Source organism: Hoplias malabaricus, chromosome 2 (genome assembly GCF_029633855.1).
Source record: "Hoplias malabaricus isolate fHopMal1 chromosome 2, fHopMal1.hap1, whole genome shotgun sequence".
Classification (NCBI taxonomy): domain Eukaryota; kingdom Metazoa; phylum Chordata; class Actinopteri; order Characiformes; family Erythrinidae; genus Hoplias; species Hoplias malabaricus.
The window spans coordinates 37,792,170-37,809,336 of record NC_089801.1 but is presented as its reverse complement, the minus strand read 5'-3'; the positions used below and the strand labels follow the sequence as shown (position 1 = coordinate 37,809,336).

Sequence of the window (17,167 nt, the reverse complement as noted above, 5' to 3'; positions counted from 1 at the left end):
TACTTTGTTCTTCTTTCTGTAGGTATCCCAACATGTCTCTGCTGATTCTGCCATTTAAGAACAGTCCTCTATCACCTGAAAACATGAGATTACATTTAAAAAGCAATAATCTGTGATTTTTTTTTCTAGGTTATAAATATTTGTAAGCTGGTGTATAAATACATAATGGATAGAAGAGCACAGTTCATATTTAAAATGATCTTCTCTACGCTTTAATATGAATTAAAAGGATTCTCTGTTTTGCACATTTCTTTAAGAATTTCTGTGTGTTCTTTTTCCAGTGTCTCAGACTAATCTCTGTTCACCAGATGTACATACATACATGTTATTTCAAGGAATAATATTCCCTTTTTAAAAAGTGGTCTAGATGTAAATTTACACATCATATACCTTCATTAAATATGAGTAGATATATGAACATACAGTTAATCTCTCCCGTCACCATTTGTCTTCAGTATGGGAAGCTGAACACCTCACATTGATGGGATTGGCTCCTTGGGTTTATGATGTAAGAACCCATAGCTGTCTGAATTTGGCTGGAAAATTCCATGTGTTTGATTATTTAACTCATGCATGATACATCGTCTAGCTTATAAACAACACCACGCGGACATGAGTATGATTTTACTGGTGGTGGTCTTTATGTGGATTTAATAATACACCAAAGCAGATATACAGGCGTCTACGACAGGGGCGAGCTTCGGGTCTGTTCGGCTGTGTTCGGATGTTCGTCATTGCTCGGCTCCACTCGGCTTTGCTCGGCTGTGTCCGTAGCGCTCCTTTTTCTCCACGGATAAGAAAAAACGGGAGAGAGAGAATGAGAGAGAGAGGGGAGAGTTGGGGCGGAGGGTCCGCCATTATCGGAAAACTGTAGAAGCCCAGCGCTGAGCCACATGCAACTCGGAAACCCGCTCTTACTTACACTGCAGCGGTTTAATATCCACACCGGTAAAATTCGGAGGAAAGCTGCTTCGCTGCGGAGAGTCGGCGGCGCGCGACGCGCTGGAAAAACAGTTCATTTTTAGAGCCACAACAAAGGGGAGCGTTCACTGGGTCCAGAGCAACGTGGTAAAGGCCAGAGGAAGAGGCAGAAATCCAGGGATTTTCCTCCTTTCTAATGGAAACAACCAGCTGTAGATAACCAGCGGACATCCGTTTCTCTATATTGCACACCGCCACTCCTTTAAACCCGTGTGTTCTCCACGCTACTCCACGCGCAGAAGAGACCAGCCTCTTCCACCCAAATGCATAAAACCTCACTGAAAACCTGGATACTGCTGGTTTGCATTGATCTAAAGCCCAGTAAGGCCCTCGAAGCTCTTAAACTCATCGGGACATTTATTGCTGTTTTCTGCCCGTTTTCTAATGACAAAGCCTCTCACCGTTGGCCTGGACTGGGCTTTTGGGAAGAGAAAGACCGGACACAGGCACTGAAGGTATTCATTTTTATGTTTAATACGAATAATCAATAAATCCTAATCAGAATAGACTTCCCTTACTTTTAAAAAGCTTGTATATATCTCAAAATCGTCTGCATGGCAGGCTAGTCCAGCTATGACAGCTGAGGATGCAAGGCAGCTCTAATGATCCATTCCACCTTAAATGTCTTGAATGGTGCAGCAGTTACTTGCAGAATTTCTTTACGTTCTGCGCGCCCGACTAATTAATCTGTAGAAAACCTTGATATAATAAGATTTGCTGCAATACTTTATTTCCTTTATTTTTACATTATCCATGCATTTGTAATAGATTTTTTAAGTGAAGTTATTATCCAGAAACTTAATCCATGTTTCAAATCCCATCGAACCTGCTCTATATCAACTTTTTATGTATAATAAGTGATATTTGTTGCACCAGACACAGAGTATGCATTCTAGAGTACATACAACATATTAAGGTAAACGAACTATTTGTGAAAACGTGCAATATTGTGTTCTGTGTAAATGTATAACAATAAATAAAATCAGCAATACATCTCCAAAAGTAGTTTTTATATAATTTGATCCCGTGGGCCCTAAGTTCTGCACACAACTTTAATCTGCATTTCTTTAAATCAGTTGATCCCTGCAGGATGCCGAATGTAACTGCTGCACCACTTAAGGTGGACTGGAAAATGGGATGAGAAGATGGAGAAAGGCGTGTGTGGTTTAACTGCAGTCTTGTAGCTGAGCCGAGCAGCAAACACTGAGGGTGCGTAGCAAATGGCACCGTGTTCCCTACATAGAGCACAAAGTAGAGCTTAAAATAACGACTCTGGGGAACAAACAAAACGTTTCTTAGCCCCCGTAGTTATGTGCACATTTCTGCAATTAACTGTAAGTGCACTTTTCACATTTCTGTGTAAAATAAAAAGGTCCTGAGCTACATAGTGCACAACACAGAAAATCGGGACACACGCAGAGTGAGCAATATTTACAGCATTTATTCTTGAGACTTTACCAGTCTGCTTTCGGACTGAATAAACTAAAAATATCTGACAGGGAGCTATCCCCCCGCCCAAACTTAACAATAGCGATATATTACCCTGTTGACTCTACATTGGGTGCCAATAAATCCCCGGCAACTCTTACAAATTATACTTATTTTGTGATTTTCAGCCTTTAAAATCTTCATTTTGGGCACGCCAGGTCAAATGGAAAGTTTGTGGTAATGTCCTAGGTGAAAATCTGAATACAATAACTGTTTGCTTGATTTAACATATTGGAAAGAGATGAAACATAAAAATGTGTTTTATTTTTCTCCTTATCCCTCAAAAGCTTTTTTTATATATAGTAAATACTACAAGTTGAAAAGAGTATCGCACATTTGTAAACATAGCATGATTTGGTCAAATAACATCCCAAAATTATGCAGCACTTTTAATTGATTTGATTACTGTGTGCTGTCAAGGCAGTGTTGAGTTGGTTATCCTATAAAAGTTTATTGTTTTATTGATGAGTGGGCTACCCAGTAAGAGTAGTCTGGGCTCATGTAGATGTATGGGGCTGGATGGATAATAATGCATGCGATGTGATGTGATGCAGTTTATGGCACCTGTTCGCAGTTATAGGTTCAGCACCTGTTCGGTCTCCCTTATTTCCCTCTAGTATCACTCTCTCTGGACATGTTTTTTTTTAAATGTTGTTATATTAACCTTGATAATGTTGTTTATATTTTGGATTTCTGCTCTGTTTTGCAGTGGAATTTATACCATTTGAGCATATTTTCCACTTAGAATAGTGGAAGTATTTTCTGACAAAGTTATGCCTATCCAAAATTTTTGTTCTGACTTTATTAGGTGTGTCTGCCTATGGAAGGAAGCTTCATATTCATGTTGTTCCCTATTCATTATAAATAGATAGTGGTTGTGTGAATGTTTTTTGTCTATGTGTCAGAAGGAAGTTTGAGCTGTGTTGTAGTTTTCTAATCAGTACCTGTTTACACAGCAGATATTAACAAAACTGACTGACATAAAAAAAAAACATTTAAGCATTTGATCTTAGCCATATTAAGGGCTTGTAACATGTGCTGATATAAATATCTTAATGAAATTTGAGTTGTCATTGATTTTATTACATAATTTTATTGATCAGAGTGATACTAGATCTGCACATATGTCATTGTTGTTATTCATTACTGAAGCTCAGTGGGAGATGTGATTCCTGCCCTGTGCAAACACTCCGTGCTGCACACAGGCTTCAGGTTCTACAGTCAGATGAAGGTGGTTATTCTATTATCATTTGATTGTACTTCATATTGAGGTTTGATTTACCTTTGACAGATTGACTTAAATAAAATCTAAGCAATACTGAAGAAATCTAATTTTATCTTACATTATATAATATGCTTCACGAAGCTTTTTTGAAGTTTGATCAGCTCTGACAGATAAAGCAACTAGTCAAGGCATATTTTAAAGATAGTGTCAATATCTATACGTAAATGTGCAGTATTATAGAAAATATGGAAGGAAACAGGAAATTGTTTTGCTAACAGTATGTAATTGTGCCTGTCTTTTTCATTGTGTTTTCAGGATGACTTTTGGTAAAAGGCACCCAGTCCACAGATTTGACTTCATATCAAACCTGCCCTTTTGAATCACCACCATTTCAGCTTTGTACCTCCTGTTCTCTGTAGAATGGGCAAAAAACACGTAACCTCCCTTTTCAGATGTAAAGGAGTAATTGGGCTAACGGAGCAGGAATAAGACTGAGGCAGATGTGACTGTATAAAAGGGAAGTTTTTTTTTTTATGGACACGTGTCAGAGAGTTAGCCTGTGTCAACCGTTGTGGCTTGGCAAGATGTGTGACTGCATACGATGATGGCTAAAAAGCAAGATTCACGGACGCCCACCTACAACCTGGTTGTTGTTGGTCTGTCGGGCACTGAGAAAGAGAAAGGCCAATGTGGAGTTGGCAAGTCTTGCCTGTGTAATCGTTTTGTCCGCCCTAGCGCAGATGACTTTCATCTGGATCACACTTCAGTGTTGAGTACCAGCGATTTTGGAGGCCGTGTTGTCAACAATGACCATTTCCTGTTCTGGGGAGAGGTAGAGCGAGTTCTGGAAGATGGCGCAGACTGCAGGATGCATGTCGTGGAGCAGACAGAGTTCATCGATGACCAAACGTTTCAGCCACATCGTAGCACAGCGTTACAGCCTTACATCAAAAGAGCTGCATCCACAAAACTGGCATCTGCGGAAAAGCTTATGTATTTCTGCACAGACCAGTTGGGACTTGAGCAGGATTTTGAGCAAAAGCAAATGCCTGAAGGGAAACTGCAGGTAGATGGTTTTCTGCTCTGTGTTGATGTAAGTCGAGGGATGAACAGAAACTTTGATGACCAGATGAAGTTTGTCACCAACTTGTATAATCACCTGGGCAAGACAAAAAAGCCTGTTGTGCTGGTTCTGACCAAATGTGATGAAGGTGTTGAACGATACATCAAGGATTCTCATACGTTTGCAATCACTAAGAAGAACTTGCAGGTGGTTGAGACATCAGCTCGGTCTAATGTCAATGTGGACTTAGCATTTCTTACTCTGATTCAACTCATTGATAAAGGGAGGGGCAAGCCTAAGATAATCCCTTATTTTGAAGCTCTGAAGCATCAGAGTCAGCTAATTGCCTCTGCAAAAGACCGTTATGAATGGTTGGTAAACCACATAGTGAAGAATCACAATGAGACGTGGCCCAATGTCAGCCGGCGCATGCAAACAGCCCCTGAATACAAGGAATATGTTTTTTTAGAAGGTACAGCTAAAGCAAAAAAACTGTTCCAGCAACATATACATCGACTTAAACAGGAGCACATTGAGAGACGTCGGAAGGGATACCTTTCAACTCTTCCCCTGGCCTTGAGTTCCTTAGTATCTGAACTGGATGAGATTGAGCATTTGAGCTGGTCTGGGGTGCAGAAGGTGCTTGAGTCTAAGAAGGACTTTGACCATTGGTTTGTTGTGTTAGAGGATGCACCATGGGAGGACACCCCTCATCTCGACAATATGGAGGACGAACGCATTCCTTTTGATGTGCTGGACACGACTGCAGCTGAAATAATTTTTGATGCTCACCTTGAACATCTGCGTAATGAGAGCAGGCGTGCTGAGATGCGACATGAATTCAAGATGAAACTGGCATCTTCACCCTTTGTCACCCCTGGAAAACCATGGGAAGAGGCACGCAGCTTCATAATGAATGAAGACTTCTACCAGTGGCTGGAGGAGCCAGAATACTTGGACATCTACAATAGGCATCAAAAGGTGATCATAGACAGGGCAAAGGAGGATTTCCAGGAACTTCTGCTGGAGTATTCAGAGCTTTTCTATGAACTTGAAGTGGATGCCAAGCCAAGTAAAGAAAAGATGGGAGCAATTCAAGAAGTACTTGGAGATGAGCTGCGATTCAAGGCACTGCAGAAGCTGCAGGCAGAAAGGGATGCTTTAGTATTGAAGCACATCCATTTTGTTTATCACCCAACCAAGGATACCTGCCCTAGTTGCCCACACTGTGTTGACAACAAGATCGAGCAAACATTGGCCTTATGCTTCCCCACACGTTACCCTTCCTTTGGAAAGTCTCACATGAATGACAGCAAAGCAGATCGTATCAATCTTGTTATCTTGGGAAAGGATGGTTTAGCAAGAGAGCTAGCTAATGAGATTCGGGCTTTGTGTACCAATGATGACCGGTACGTGCTTGAAGGTAAACTCTACGAGCTTATTCTAAGACCCATTGAAGGCAATGTGAGGCTTCCTGTGAACTCTTTCCATACAGCCACGTTCACACCTCATGGGTGCCTGTGTTTGTATAATTCGAAGGAATCTTTGTCTTATGTTGTGGAAAGTATTGAGAAGCTGCGAGAATCTACACTTGGCAGGAGGGAAAACCACATAGCACAACTTCCCCTCTCTCTTTTGTTAGTCACTAAAAGGGGTGTGGGAGCTTTGAGTGATATTGGTGGGGAGACGGCCCAAACCCTAATCTCTCAGGGTCAGCAGGTAGCTATGAAACTGCAGTGTAACTTTCTGGAACCTGCCTCCCCTGGATCTGGCTATGGGCGTAATGTCAATGAAAGACAGATAAACCAGGTCCTAAAAAGTCTGCTGGACTCGAGGAGGAATGCAGTTTTCCGTAGCAGTTCTCCACCCCCACCAACCCTGCCTCCAAGTATCAGAGACCTGCAGCAGGACCAGAATCCAGAGGCAGATTTGCGTGTTGTCATGTGCCTAATGTGTGGGGACTCTTACGATGTAGACCAACTTTTTGCACCCTTCATGCTGCCTCAGCATTGCAGGCCAACATCTCCGCAATCCAGTAGTACTTCCGTGCTGCTGGACCTAACCGTGAGTGGCCATAGACAGACAGTAGAGCTGTCCCTGCTGTCATACCATGCTGCTTTTACCATGCGTAAAAGTCGGCTGGTACATGGGTACATAGCTGTTTACTCGGCTCGTCGAAAGGCCTCGTTTGAAACCTTGTGTGCCTTCCTCTGTGAGGTTCCTGACATCATTCCAGTCCAGCTGATAGCTGTAGGAGAAACCCAGGCAGAGCTCACAGACTCTGATTTTGCTCGAGATCTGCTGACCCAGGGTGAGGATCTGGCCCGTGAAATTGAGGGTCGTTTTGCTAGCGTGATCTGTGGACCCGGTGGAGTTGTTGGAGGACTACATCGAATAGATCTCCTTCAGTCATTCTTCATGGAAGTCGTAGAGAAGAAGACCCTCGTGGAGGCCACTCATATGTACGATAATGTTGCAGAAGCCTGTAGCATGAATGAGAATGTGTATTCACCCCAGTGTGGTTCCCCTAGCCCTGTCACAATGCTGTTAGACTCTGAGGAGGACATGGAAGCCTCCCCGCCTTACCACGATAGCACCCTCACCTCTCATAGTGGATTCAGACTGCCTGACCTTGATTCAGGTGACACGTTCTCGGTCATCTCTGAACTCAGCACCTTTGAAAACAAGCTGAACAACAAAGTCCCTGTACAGGTGAGGCCCAGACCCAGTGTCACTTTTGACCTTCGAAAGCACAACTATAACCCCTACACAGACCCGGTCAGCCATCGCCGGTCCCTTACCTCCAATGTGACCTGGCCTCCTGGAGGGGATGGGATCTATGATCCTTCGGATTATGCTGAGCCGATGGATGCCGTTTCCAAGCCTCGACCCAGCCATGAAGAGAACATATACTCTGTGCCGCATGACAGCACACAGGGTAAGATCATCACCATCCGGAATTCCAACAGGATGCACTCCAATGGAGGTGGCAACGGGTCTGATAGTGAAGGAGATGGCAGCTCTCTAGAGCGTCGACGCAAGTTTTCTACAGCAGGAGGCAAGCCACGGCTATACCGAGATCGCTCCAAGCGTTTAGGCAAATTTAGTAACTTCCGCACCAGTTTCTCCATCGGTAGTGATGATGAGCTTGGTGTCCTTCCAAAGACGAAGGAAGATGAAGTGACCACGCTGAAGGGAGAATCACTTATTGAGGAAGGGGAAGATCCCAAGAAGAGAAACATTTTGAGGAGCCTTCGTCGACCAGGCAAAGTAAGTTCATAAAAATATTTCTTGTGCTGTTGTCAACCAACATGAACGTTTAAAATGTGATGAACCCAGCTGATATTCTGGGTCAATATTGACACTGCTACTGTCCTTATCAAAAGGGTTGTGGTAGGACATGACTTCTACCATTGATGCTGTTGCTTAAACACTGTTGCTATAAAATGTGGTGTAATTTGACTCAGATCTACTACTTTTCTTTATTTTTTTTATTCACAGAAAACCAGACCAAAGCCTCGACACTCAATCTCCAAACCTCTGGAGAGTAATTACTTTGGGGTGCCTTTGGTTAATGTTGTGTCTCCTGACAGACCCATACCACTGTTCATCGATAAATGTATTCGATTCATTGAGGCCACAGGTAATTGATTTCAATCTACCTTATCTTAGAGATTAGACTAACTGAACATTATTAGAACTTCAGTAAACAATCATGATGTTTTGAATTGTCTATGGATTAATAAATTGAAGGATTTAGTTTTTTTTCTGATGGGTTTATGTTTGGTGTGTCAGCATTGTTAGTTCCTTTTAAAGCACTGCTGATCGTAATTCAATCCTAAATTGTCTGGTACTCTAGTTCCTCTTTCTTTTCTAATGCCACTGATGCACAGACTATTTACAGTCTGACCTCCATGCTGACACACATGGAATATCAGCAGTTTTTGTACAGAAGTGAGATTGTCAAGTAATTAAAGAATTTAGTTTTCTTTTTTTTGTTACTAAAAAAGATGTATCTAGTCATCTGTTTTCTCCAGATATTTATATTTACTTCTAAGCTCTCTCTATGTCTGTCTCTCTGTCTCTCAGGTTTGACCACAGAGGGTATTTACAGAGTTAGTGGGAACAAGGCAGAGATGGAGAGCATGCAGAGGCAGTTTGAGCAAGGTGAGTGCACATCCAGAGAACCCATTCGGATCAATGTGTGGAAGGTCAAATGTCAAACCACTCGGGTTTATTCTCTCTCTTTCTCTTTCTTTTCCTCCTTCATAGACCATGGCCTGGACCTGGTGGAGAAGGACTTCACAATAAACACAGTGGCCGGAGCTTTGAAGAGCTTTTTCTCTGAGCTGCCTGAGCCCCTGGTTCCATACTCTGCCCAGGTGGAGCTGGTTGAAGCTTTCAGTAAGATCCTTCCATTGTTAATTTTCTTTAATTTTAATTTATTTTCCATGTATGGTGGGCAGAAATAAAATACCAAGATACTTACAGACATTCTCATGAAGCATGATCTGCATCACAGTATTTTAACTGAAAGGTATATGGTGCTGTTAGTGACACACGTAAACAAAGACCACAGAAGCTTGTTAACATATCGTGCTGCACTAATTAAACAGGACTAATTCTACACTCTTTGTAAAGAAGCCTCTGGTTGTTTAGTGTTCTGTAGGCACTGATGATGAGCCATAATCTTTTCAGAGAAGCCTTTTGTTTATTACAACCATTTGTCATATTGCCCCGTCACCAAACTGTCAAAAAATTGAACCCATTTTTCACATAATTCAGAGGACAATGAGACCCTCAAGACAGAGAGGAGTATAACAAAGCCTTAGTTATTTTGATAACAAAAAAAGAGTAATAGTCCCTGTCTGTTCAACCAGGCACTGCAAATTCTAGGTGGTCAGTTGGGGGGTGGGGGGGTTTAAAGATTCATTAGTATTGATTTTGGCTGCCTTTACATCTGAATCTTATGCAGTTCCAACAGCAGATTATAGTTGCAGAGGAAAATGTGAACCCAGATTGTAAAAGCAGTTGGTCACTGCTTAATTTGAATTTTATTAAATACACTGTGAGCTTTTAGTTTATTCAGTGTTAACCACTGTCAGGTTGCTATTATTTACATAGAATCCTTAGTTCATAGTTTAGAAGACCTTCTGATGATGTCTTTCAGATTAATGTGGTAGTGCTGCAACAGTTGTTTTCCTTATTGCAAAATGATGAATAGTGCTTGTGAAGGACTTGCTAAAGATAGCTGCTTGAACCAGGTGTGTTTGAGCAGAGGAAACAACTGGACTCCAGCATGAAATGGCAGAACTGTGCAGTAGCTGAAAAACCCATGTATTCCAGATCCAGCCCACATTTGGAGGTGATGTGATTCCGATCAGATTTTTAGTCCCTTCCTTTGTCTGGATGCTCTGGAAGCTTCAGTCAGATTTTTGCATTGTCTTTTGATAGGTTGAGGAATCCTGTACACAGGGTGGCACGGTGGTGCAGCAGGTAGTGTCGCAGTCACACAGCTCCAGGGACCTGGAGGTTGTGGGTTCAAGTCCCACTCCGGGTGACTGTCTGTTAGGAGTTTGGTGTGTTCTCCACAAGAAGCAATACCACTGGAGACTGTGGGGGCAGTGCAAGATGTGCATGGTGATGCTAATTGCTCTGCCTCACTCACAGGCACACTGTATGTCGGTTCTCATGCTTGATGTGCGAGGCTACCTGGCAAAACGAGTAATTGAATGCCCTGGTGGGCATCCGAAAGTATTGGAAATAATGTGTCATCAATTTCCCTTACTGGTAAGACAGGTATTTAGTGGCCTTGATTATTACTCCAAACTGCCCTCTACTGGATGTGTTTCTCAACAACCACGTCAAAGGAGCTGACACAAAGTATGTGGGCAGTGATGGTTATATCGCTTGAAGCGCATGCATACTTTTCTGTATGCAGAGGGAGTATAAATGAGACTTTATGGAGACATAGGAGAATATAATTTAAGCCTACTTTTTTTTTTTTTTTTTTTTTTTTTTTTTACTCTTCTGCATTGTTTAGTGTTTGTAATTATTACATGCATTTGTGCAGAAATTAATGATCGAGAGCAGAGGCTGCAGACCATGAAGGATGTGCTGAGGAGGTTTCCCCGTGAGAATTATGAAGTCTTCAAACACGTCATGAGCCACTTGAACAAGTAAGAGTCTTGTTTTTCTCCTGCTTTAGATTTTCTTAAAATCAGAATATATATTGTCGCTGTCCAATGGAAAACATGTATCTCCAAAATAGCAACTTTACAGAAGGGAAAATATGTTAACTCTCAGTACAAGTCAATGTGAAACTTTTAATTCCAAGAAATTTTTACACATTTCTATTGGTCCATTAATCATGAAATGTTCACATGTGAAGGACAGCTGCTGTGTAAAGGCCGATTATACTTCTGTGTTGACTCCACACAGAGCCTACTCCGTATCTCAAACATCTTCATCTATACTATGTAATACACAGTGCCGTGATGTAGTAGAATTACTTTTATAAATCTTTAAAGTGCACTATTTAGGGAGTAGGTTGTTGTTTGGGACAGAGCATAATTTACATGAAGTGCCAGGAAGGAAACAAATCCAAAGCCGACACGTTTTCCGGTATAGTCCCACTTCATCCCTAATGTTCACACCATATCTGAGGATATCTATGACCACTACTGTCTGCGGTCTCTATAGTGTTGAGGAGAGAAGTTCTCTTTGGTTCAACATATCCATCCGAGCAGTGACCAGTCAGAATTCTTGCGGTCTGCACTGACATGGCGCATAGTTACATTTCTGGAGAGAAGCATGTCAACACTTCACCTACACAGTAGGTTCGATGCAGAAGTATAAATTGCGCTTTAGAATGATGTCATAATATAAATCTGGACCAAAATGGAGATGGATGATTTTTTGTTGAACAGTAACAATATATTCTCCACCCTTGAGAACAAAATAATAAATAAGTAAATATCCCTAACCTATTTTCGTGTGAAGTAATTATAACATAATTATAATTTTAATCTTTATATATAAATTTAGCTTGCGTTTGTGGTTTGATACTGTATACTCTCATTGCTTACAGTGACCTATATACATCAACAGACCTGAAACAGATGCTGGTAAAATTTGACTAGTTTCTTATATCAAACTCTTGCATCTTTATTTCCATCTTCCAGGGTAAGCCAATGGAACCGTGTGAACCTGATGACCAGTGAGAACCTGTCCATCTGTTTTTGGCCCACGCTGATGCGTCCAGACTTCACCACCATGGATGCCCTGACGGCCACGCGCACCTACCAGACAATCATTGAGTGCTTCATCCACCAGTGTGCGTTCTTCTTCTACAACCAGGCCCCGGCCGAGTCCCCCACTGGACTCTACGGGGCTCCAGGGCCAATGGTTCCCCTGCTGACCCCCGCCATGCCCCCCTCGCCTCCTGCCCCCCCAAGTGTCCCACCGCCGCCACCGCACTTCAGCCCTCTGCTGCACTCGCCCCCGAACTCACCACCTCAGAGCCCACACGCTGTCCCCTCAGAGCCACAGACACTGTGAGAGAGGTGCTGTTCAGACACACACACACACACACACACACACAGGACACTTAGTTTTTCCAGGGTTCGACGTTAAATTTCCGCACTTTGCAATTGGTCAAGTGGAATCCTCTTTCCTCCATCGAATTTGAGGATGTTGTTGAATGTGCATACATGCACAAGTGTGTTGTTGTTCTTCTTCTTCTTCTTATTATTATTAAACTGATAATGGGGAAATTGGGCTGCAAAATGTCAAATGCTGACCATAAACAAAAATCCAGAATGCATTAAATACTAACTACAAACCGTCCACTCTCCTTGGCAACAGAACTTTTGGTCATCCACTGCACTGAAGTTCATTTGGTGATGAGAAAAAAAACCTCAGCTATATCTCCACGTTTCACACAGCTGATTGTCCACATCACATACATTTGTTACTACAAACCTCTCACAGCTTAAACCCCTCACACAAATTTCACATATCTTACGTTTCGATTTACATTTACTATGTCCTTGGATATAGGCACCCTCCACAGAGTGGGGCTGTCACTGTGCAGAAGGATCAGGACTTTCCCTTTTTAATGAAAAAAAAAATTTTGCAGTCAAGTGACTTTTGAGCGTGTAGTTCTCCCTCTTCTTGTCTGTTTTTCTCTCTTTCACTCATTCTTTTCCTGTGTGTGGCTGCTATTGGGCCACAGAAGATGAAGAAGATAGTTGGGATGCTCCATCCATCCAGGCACTTATCCTTCTTTGAAGGCTCTATCCAGTGAAGATCACTTTGGGAGAGTATGGAAGATGTTCTATTTATTTATTTTGATGAATGGCATCGCTGCTGCTGCCCCTTCATTTACCACTTGGACCACAATTACAGACCCACCCCTCCGTGTTGATTTTACTCTATGTGATGGTTTTAAAAGACTGAAGATGATGGTTAAATTGTGTTCCTCTCTGTTCTCAAGACTTGAAGACCTCAGAACTTGCTGAGGTGTTACATTTGTGAAGTTCTGCTCTCATTGGTTCCTGTGGATCTGTTCCCTTAAATTCAGCCATTGGGAGTCTTGACCTGCTTTTTGTTCCTAGACCAGTTTTTTCTTCCAGGAACGCTGGGATTTGTTTGGCTGGATGAAGGGGGGATGCACTTTAACTTTGGGTGAAGAAGTGCCCCAGGGCTTTTTTTTCTGACTCTGAACTGACGTTTAACCTCTTTGAACTTGTAATCTCTTCACCAAGGGCGAACCTGAAACCTTCACAACCTTAACGTAGGATATGAATATTCCAAAAACCACATTGATAGGCCTTTTAAGGACCCCCTCTGACTGTTCACAAAAGAAAACAGAACAACAATGATAAGAAACTGCACCGTTTTAACTTACTAATCTCAAGCACTTTGATTTTCCTTATTTGATGTTTTCCTTAGACCTCTTTTTGTGAAACATAACACTGAATCGCATTGGTTTAAGTCCCATCCCGTGTCTGGGACTTTTTTTTTTGACCTGTGTGTCTTTTATTATTTTGTCCTGGGGTTTCTTGTACCTCTGTCATTGAGGCTAAGCCATGACTAATGTAGACATTAACTCATATCATGATTGTTTAAATATGTCTTCAGATTTACACGTTCATCAGTCTCTCTCTCGCCCCCCTCCCTCATTTCCCAGTGTCCATGCATTTTATGCTTCCCTATAATGTAAAGAAACCCTTGAGATCCAGCAGTTCATTGTGTGTAGATTGTAAATGACTTTACTCTTCTTCTCTTAAAACACAAAGCCTTTCAGAGACTGAGATTTGTATCATATTGTTTGCTTGAAATGCCCCTCCCTACTTTTTCGTTTTCTTTTTTTAAATCCAGCCAAGGTACAGTAGCTTCAGTACCAAAGTAGTGCTCAGTGGCCAGCTAGACTCAGACACTAGTTTGAATGGATGTTTTCATGATATGTTGTGGATGAAAACTTTAAGCTCCGTTGTTTATACATGCTTTTTTTCCCCAAACAGAAAAATGTTTTGGCTTCTTGGATGAAATATGAATGTTTTTGATGGTCCTGAGGAGATGAAGAGCTCAGTAACTGGCCTGTCCTCACCACACCCACCACTGTGTGTTTTCACAGCCGCTGGAGATGTTGGACAAGGCTGTTTTTTTATTTATTTTTTTTTTCTCTCTCAAAACCTGAATGAGAAATGGTAGCACACTTCATCCAGTAAGCTAATATGAAATACAGCACTTCTGTTAGCCTGTTGCTATGTTATGGCCTGCTATGATACGACACTAATAGTGCAATCTGACCTGTAAACTCGTAGATTGGCTGTTGCCTGTTATGTTGCCCACATCCACAATAAAAAAATAAAATAAAAAGTTCTCTGGGTGCTAGCTAAGCAGTGGGGCTCAGTTTACATTATTTAGAAACTGTTTAGTAGCTAAACAACTACAAAGTCTTTTCATATTACAGTGGGAGATAGTGTTTATTTAGTAATTGCATTAAATACAAGTATTTTATATTGAAAACAGTGCACATTGTCTCCTGTAGGTTGACATCAATTCTTGGTGTCTGATCATAGTCTGGTGTTCTTGAAGCTCATCAGATTTCTCTGTGCTTGCTGTGAAAGTATGCATTTGTGGGGATGGATTGATGGGTCAGATTTAAAATGCTGCAAAACTCAAAAATACATAAAGCTGTGGTCAGGTTGGTCTTTGTGTCCTTTTCAACAGGAGCCTCAGAGTCGTTAAAGCGTATGTGGATGTGTCCAGATATTCCCAAATTGCCCATGATTGTTCATTCAGCTGATTATCAGCCGTGGTTTGATTTGAGGGTTTAACAAACTGTGTTTAGAAACTGTAACCGCATCTTCTCCTCTTTAATTTTTAACTATGTCTAGTTAAGTGGCTGATCCTTGTTTGCTATTAATCACTTCTAACTAGAAGGCTGTTGTGAAGTTGGGGGCTCAAAGTACATAGAGTCAGAGAGAAACTGTGTTTGATGGTTTGACTGTTGACAAGTTTCCTCCCAAACACAGGGTACAATTACATATTGATGTCAGAGGATGTCTTCTTTTACATGTTTACACTGATGGCATTTAGCACAATCCTGTTCCAGAGCAGCTCACACAGTTTATCATGGTTCAGATGTAGGCAGATGTAATGTTGCTTAAGTCGTGCCCAGAGACTCATTAGTATGGCCTTGTGTTCTTGTCTGAGTTGGGAATTGAACCCTGGTCTTCTGTGTGGGAGAACATGAGTTACACTTGGAGTCAGAGACATTCTCCATCACCCTAAGCTCCATAGGCTGTATTGGATAGTTACTATCAGCTGCCCTCTAGTGACCATAGTGTGAAATTCATAGGAGTTTGTCTTTTTCCATGGTTATCAGTAGTCACCTACTGTACAGTCGTTTAATACACCTGTTTCTAAGAAAATATTGTCTGTTTTCCAATGATGATGTTTTAAAGAAGACATCCAAAATAAATGTACACAGTCATCAACTTGTGTTGATATGAATAGACAGATTTCTTTTCTAAGGGAAATGAAATAGACTTGTTTTTTTCATCTATAAAACCAACAAGTTTACTACAGAGCTGTTGGGGTAAATTTGCATTGAGAAGTTTTTAGGTGTGTGCAGTACTTTCAGTACTGAAATGTACAGAATGTTCTGATTATTTTTAAGTATAGATAATCATCACCTGCTTCTGAAATCAAGCTGTTTCTCAATAGTTGTTGTTTATTGCTTGACATCAAATTGCACTACCCGATTTACATTCCCGTATTCAAGAACACAAACACCAAGAATGGTTTAATTACCCAGAGGTTGTTCTAGATCATCCCTAACTAAGGAGTCGTCTTTTCTATCATGTTATTTCTTAGAAAAAATGTCTGTTCTTTGCGCGCTTGCTATTGAGAAACAGCCCCTGTCTCAGATCTTCTTCTTGAACCTGGGACTTGTATCAGATTATCAAGCCTTTAATTTCGACCCTTGCTGTTAGCTGAGTGGGAGGCGTATGGTATCCTGTTTGGGAGGAAACTAAGAGGCAGTATACAAGAGACACAGAGACCGACCATATCACACTGAGCTCTTTCAGCTTCTGTATAATCATGCCACAAGGCAGATTGTTCGGATTGTTCTTTTTCTAGTGAAGTAAATAGAAAACTCCAGTGGGTGTTCATTCGTGTGCGTGAGACGTCTCATGTTTTTGCCTTTAACTCGATGGATGCTGTTTATTTTGATACTAAACTACCAACTTTTTTCTGTTTGTGGATGGATTTTAGGGTGAACTCAGTACCATGCATGATTGAAAAGAAAAAAAAAAAATCAAACCCTTGCCGGGAGAAAGGGTTGCCACTTTTCAGTATTTTGAGAAAACATGGAATTATGAATAAAATGTATTTAAAGATGTAAATTGTGTGAAATCAAAAGAAACATCAGCAGAGCCTCTCCTGGAGCAGAGACAGGAGAGCTCTATGTAAGCTGTATCATAGACAATAAATCAGTCCTGTTACATGGAAAGATCTCAGCGTCTTTTGTTTGGCACTTGGTTTGGTCTTCAGTGTTGCTGCATTGCTACTTAGTCCCACTTACATATAGTCATCCATATAATTTGCCAATACTACAGCTGTCTTCTAATTGCTAATCCAACATCAGCCCCAACTCTCAATGTATCAAACAATTGAAGTACAGAAAAAGTGCTTTAGAATTTTTCAGTTCTAGAGAAATACCCATATCTTTCCAGTAATGATGAATAAAGACCTTTTTTTTTTATTATATTCTGTACTATAGAGATACTAAATAACTAGTCATTGGTATATGATTATCAGATATTTAAAGATGCTTAAAACCTCAAATCATACAACCCTTATATCAGTGAGGCAAAGTGGTATGCCTCTCTGTT

General features: G+C 41.2%; 1 protein-coding gene across 4 annotated transcripts; it reads left to right on the top strand.

Moving 5' to 3' along the window:
- Positions 1–728: 728 nt before the first annotated feature.
- arhgap35b (Rho GTPase activating protein 35b) lies at positions 729–16,774 on the top strand. 4 transcript variants are annotated; one of them, XM_066659112.1, is made up of 8 exons: positions 729–1,436; positions 4,010–8,027; positions 8,259–8,400; positions 8,847–8,924; positions 9,030–9,161; positions 10,831–10,936; positions 11,942–12,093; positions 14,285–16,774. In XM_066659112.1, coding segments are annotated over exons 2-8 (4,344 nt in total). In that variant the 5' UTR covers positions 729–1,436; positions 4,010–4,295; the 3' UTR covers positions 14,287–16,774. The 4 variants fall into 4 exon arrangements, with proteins under 4 accessions (XP_066515209.1, XP_066515208.1, XP_066515207.1 ...); XM_066659111.1 differs by having other exon boundaries at positions 11,942–12,322; XM_066659110.1 differs by adding an exon at positions 2,058–2,190 and having other exon boundaries at positions 11,942–16,774.
- Positions 16,775–17,167: the final 393 nt, after the last annotated feature.